At 34.9% G+C, this 5,000-nt stretch overlaps 2 protein-coding genes across 2 annotated transcripts in view; one reads left to right on the forward strand and one right to left on the reverse strand.

Annotated features, from left to right (window-relative positions):
* Window positions 1–1,403, forward strand: part of PQBP1 (poly-glutamine tract binding protein 1) — a 3,970-nt gene extending 2,567 nt beyond the window's left edge. Inside the window, exon 6 of the mRNA XM_043036598.2 lies at window positions 738–1,403. Within this exon, the coding sequence (XP_042892532.1) occupies window positions 738–897 (160 nt within the window). The 3' untranslated portion in view covers window positions 898–1,403. The remainder of the gene's footprint in view (window positions 1–737) is intronic.
* A 2,048-nt stretch (window positions 1,404–3,451) lies between these two features.
* The window catches only part of LOC122266730 (uncharacterized), an 8,342-nt gene continuing 6,793 nt past the window's right edge, over window positions 3,452–5,000 (reverse strand). The window contains exon 5 of the mRNA XM_043036592.2: window positions 3,452–5,000. This exon is cut by the window's right edge and continues 1,389 nt beyond it. The gene's annotated coding sequence lies outside the window, so the exon portion shown is untranslated.

Raw genomic sequence — 5,000 nt, forward strand, 5'->3', positions numbered from 1 at the left:
AGATATGTAGAAAGTATGATTTTTGAAGCACCTTTTTACACTGATGACTTGTTCAGTAAATGAGTTATATGATAAATACGCATTGATGACACTGTCCACTATGGTTTTGTTTTATTAGTTACATGGAGTTAATTAGTAAGCCAACCAGATTACATTTGTTACCTCATTTCCCAATATAGATACATCAAAACTTGAAACAAAAATAAACACAGCATCACTCACACGCAAAATAATAAGACAGCCACAATATGAACATAATTGGTCTCGTAATACTTCAGAAAGTCCTATCGAATTCCTTTTCAGACGACCACCACAGAGAATGGCTAATCCATTTTGGTTTTGGTCATCTGGAAAGGAAGTCAGCAGGACTTTGAAACATTATGACTTTAAATGCGTGTGTACTGTCGCTGTCTTATTATATTTTCAAAATCTCCTGTTTGGTTAAGTGCGAAGGTTGATTTTGATTGATACATTGAACTTATTTTCTGAAATTTTCTTTTGTTTGCAGATGCTTGTCAATAAAAAATATCATCTCACCAATTTTATATTCAATATTTCATGAAAGAGAATTATAATTTAAAAAAAATTCAAATCTATTTCTGCTGTGCAATCTGAACACACAATCAAGAATATCTAATCCAGAATAGTACAATCTGTTTATCTCTAAACAAATAGCGTTAAAATTCCAACCATTTTCTTGTAGCTCAGTCAATGAAAAAAATTATTTTTATTCCCAGGGGCACTTGGGCATCAGGTCTCCCCCAGAGGAATGAGGCCCGTACAGGCGCAGACGTCACAGCCAGCGGACCTTTGTTCCAGATGCGACCCTACCCCTCTCCAGGAGCCGTTCTACGGGCCAATGCACAGGCTGCATCAATTGGACCGAAGAAAACTTAGAGTAGAGAAGGAATTGCATATAAGTGTGTGTTTGTGTGTATTTTTTTTTATGAATGTCTAATGCTATGAAAATTTGTTTCCACACAATTTATTTTTTAGGAGCAGTTAAGAATTTTATTGCAGTATTTTGTCCCAGCTCTGGGCTAAATCTGGATGAAGTAAAGAGGAAAGAGTGTTTTGAGTAAATTTCTTGTGTAAAATGAAAAAGGAAGATTTGCCATTTATTCATGTGTAGATCTTGTAAAATATGATGTAGTCCATAAAATGTATATCTTTATTAATTTGACATGACTTGAACTTTTATGAACAGATAAATGCACCTTCACATTCATGTTTACAAACTTGAACATCATTACAAAGAACAACATTGAATGAATAGAAAGGAAGTATGTGTTTTAGTAGCATTTAGAATTTGTAACTGACAGGCCAATTGACACATACATTTTTCAGTATAATCATTTCTAGGTGTATCATTTCAGTAGGAAAGCAATAAATTCATAACCCAGTATTTTTTTATTTCTTAACCTTCTATAAGTATAATGCATAGTGTAAACCCTTCCAAGAGAGGCCAGATGTTCAGCCTGAGCTGGCAACTGAAAGATGTTTGTGTTTTCTATTATTTTCTAGACTTATGATATGGAATATGAATCTATGTATGATATATTAGCAAAGTGATACTAATTAGCAAATGGTACAATAAGTCATCCTAACTGAAGGAATAAATAGCTTGTAATTTTAACAAAAGTAAAAATGCAAAAAAAAAAATCCTACAGTGCTCAGCACTACTAAATAATACCTATGTTGCTGCTTCATTCATACCTGTTAACTTTTCCTCCTCTCAGGAGCAACCATGCCAGCTATAAAACATACATTTAGCAACCTAATCAGCTTCAACACCATAGTCCCACCTCCTTTCTTCATATATCTCACTATGTAACCATCCAAACCAGGTGCTTTATCTGCCTCTACTTCCTCTCTCATAATCAGTGCCTTTTTCCCCCACTTTTCGCTGGCATCTTCTACTTACCTGGTAGAGCTTCTGTCCTTGCCTCCCTATGCCGGATGATGTGCTGACACGTTTTGTGGTCTTTGTGTCAGACACCGGTGACAAGATATTTGGTCAAGGCCGGCGCTCAGGATGAGCGAGCGGACAGCCCAGGCTCGCGGCTAGTGTGCCCGAGAATCCCAAGACGTTAAGCTGATGTTAGAAAACCCCGGCATTGTGACCATTTAGAGCCGGAATCGCCCCGGCGTGAATGGGTTAACCCCTTCACTACGAGGACGCGTATACTGCGTCCTTGCATCGCTTGTGACAAACCCGAGGACGCACATACTGCGTCATGGCTGAGTTCTGTTGGAATTAAGTTTTCTTTCTTCCGGATACTGTGCGAGATCTTTCAGAATAGAGGTCGTATATGATACGATGGATTACTTGACTTTCATTATTATTACATAAGAGTGGGATTCGCTTATACCAGGGGAGGCACTGATGGGCCCTGCTAGCAATCATTTTATTATTTATTTATGGAACATTATGTAAAAATATAAAACTTATTATGATTAGTTTACCATACTACTTCAACCGTTTTCTTTTGTCATCTGAGTGAGGCCTCCCACCAAGGTCACTCTTTCCATCTTCCTCCCAACCCATGTAAATAACTTGTCACATGCATATGGGGGAAGAGGTTAACTATGCATATTTTGATATATAACACATGATGATTATGTTGAGGTTTTGGCTTAAAACTTGTCATATTCAATAGTGACACTTAAAATTTGGCGAGCGCCAGCAGCCTGGATGCGGCATGGGGAGCGTCTTCTACTGCCCGTAGTGAAGGGGTTAACAAGATGATCAAAATAGTAAAGTTATTTCCTGCTCATTGCCTTTTGTCCACTTTCATCTTTAACTACTTTCCCTTTTCCAATTGGCATAATTTCTTGACCCTTCTACAACAGGCATTTCCACAAGGTTGGATATATTTTGTGCCGTAATTTTCTTTTTACTGAAGTTACAAGCTATTTATTCCTTCAGTTATGAGGTCCTAATATACCAAATGGTAATTAGTATCACTTTGATAATAAACCATATATTGACTTGTATTTGTAAAGTCTAGAAAATAGTAGGAAACACTAACATCACTGGATGATGTCCTATCACGTCATGATCTCACCCTCAGATAGGTTTACTGATACTAGGCACTGAAGGGTTAAATTGATTTCTTTCAGAGACTGGTCTATCAAATTAATGCTCTGTGTATGTGCAGATTTCCAACAAAAGGAAAAAGATCTACCCATTGGAATGAAATACCACTACTACATATGAGTAGATTTATAAACAGACCGGCCTGTGGAAATGTCCACTGTAAATTTTTTTTTTTTTTTTCTCCTGTAAATAGTCATATTTCTTAACTAAGTCAGTTATCCTATTCTTGTATATCTCCACAGCTAATTATCTTGGTGGTTGATGTGGCAGACAATCCTCAAATTTTATATGTCTTTGTACTTTCTCTTTATTATTTTCTTTTCTTTTAGCAATGTCATTCAAACAATCCAATATATCACAATACCCTTTTATTTCATAAGTCCATTATTATATATGGCAAAATCTTTCATGAAGTAAAAAGAAGAAAACTTGTTAAAAAGAAGTATATATTGCTCATGAATCATTTTTGTCAAAGTTGTGTTGCACTCTTTTCACACACACACACACACACACACACACACACACATACACACAGAAAAGAGGTGCTTAGCAACAGAAAGTCCAAAGTGCCTTCTTTTTCAGAAGAAAAAATCATCTAATGATTTTTCTTCTCCCTTAAGAGCCAATACACCCTGGGGTTGTATAGGAATGTTACAGACTGCAAGAGCATTTTTGTCAGAGCAGCAGTAAGATTTGGTAGTTGTTGTGTGGTAAGCTGCCAGAGATCCATTTTTTTCCTGAGTGGTGCTTCGGTCTTTCTCTTACTAAGCATCTCAAATGAAAATGTTAATGTCAAGAAAAAACACATAACTTCTCAAGATGTTACAAAACACATTGGAAAGTTAATTCACCCAATTCCAGGACATGCAATAACCTCTTAACAAATTAATAATCAGTAAAGCATTTTTTTTTTCTTTTTTATGACACCAAAACTCATTAATAATCCGTAAAGCTGTAAAGACGTATATGAAACTGTAATTAACCTGTTCAAAGAAAATATATGATAAGCCTGTCTTTAATTTTCACACACAAGTACGTATACAAACAATACATCACATTTTTTAATACTATTTGATAAGATATCTTTACCTCTGTAATCTACATTATCAGTTTTTGTACCTTTTTTCAATATTTGTAATTCTATAACTAGTCTGCATTATGTATTCTAAAACCAAAAAATCACACTGATAACTCATAAACTATAACAGTCCATCTCAGAAAATTACTTCGTTCTTTATAAACGGTTTCCTCATTTTAAAAAAATCAAATGATTCCAAAATCATACAATAAAATACAGTTACCAGAAAGACCATTTCAAAAGATCACCATATAAACAAAATTTTACATAGGTATGCCTTGTCTGGCCTGCATAGTTTTGTTTGCTATTGTATTTTAAGTAGAGAGGCCATTTTCACAAAAAATGGTTTTAAGGCAAATGAGGGATATATATACAGTCAAGTTATTCACAGGGAAAATCTTCCATTCCTACATAACATAAAATGATGACCAACCTTCTTGTATTTCTCTTCCTCCTTTCCCTTTTATTTTCAACACCCACTAAACTATCTTTGTCCAACTTTCTTATGTTGTTGGAATGACATATAATAAGTTATCTATTATTAAATGTACTGCTTCTTTGAAATAAAATGAACACTCATTATTGTTGTTGTTGTTTTGCAAAACTAGATTTTTTTTCTTCTTTTTTTTTTGCTATTGGAACTGATTTTTTTTTCCAGCACTTCCTCATACTATTCTAGCTCTGGGACTCTCTCATGGAAGTATTTTTCTTACCATTTTTTTTGTCAAAATCTACTTCTTGAAATTTAACCACAAGTACATAAAACCTAAATCACTCCAAAACATCCACAACACATTCAAACATACCACATCAGCTAGGTAA

This window comes from Penaeus japonicus, unplaced genomic scaffold (assembly GCF_977035675.1).
Source record: "Penaeus japonicus unplaced genomic scaffold, GWHDUDI00000001_assembly GWHDUDI00000039, whole genome shotgun sequence".
Taxonomy (NCBI): domain Eukaryota; kingdom Metazoa; phylum Arthropoda; class Malacostraca; order Decapoda; family Penaeidae; genus Penaeus; species Penaeus japonicus.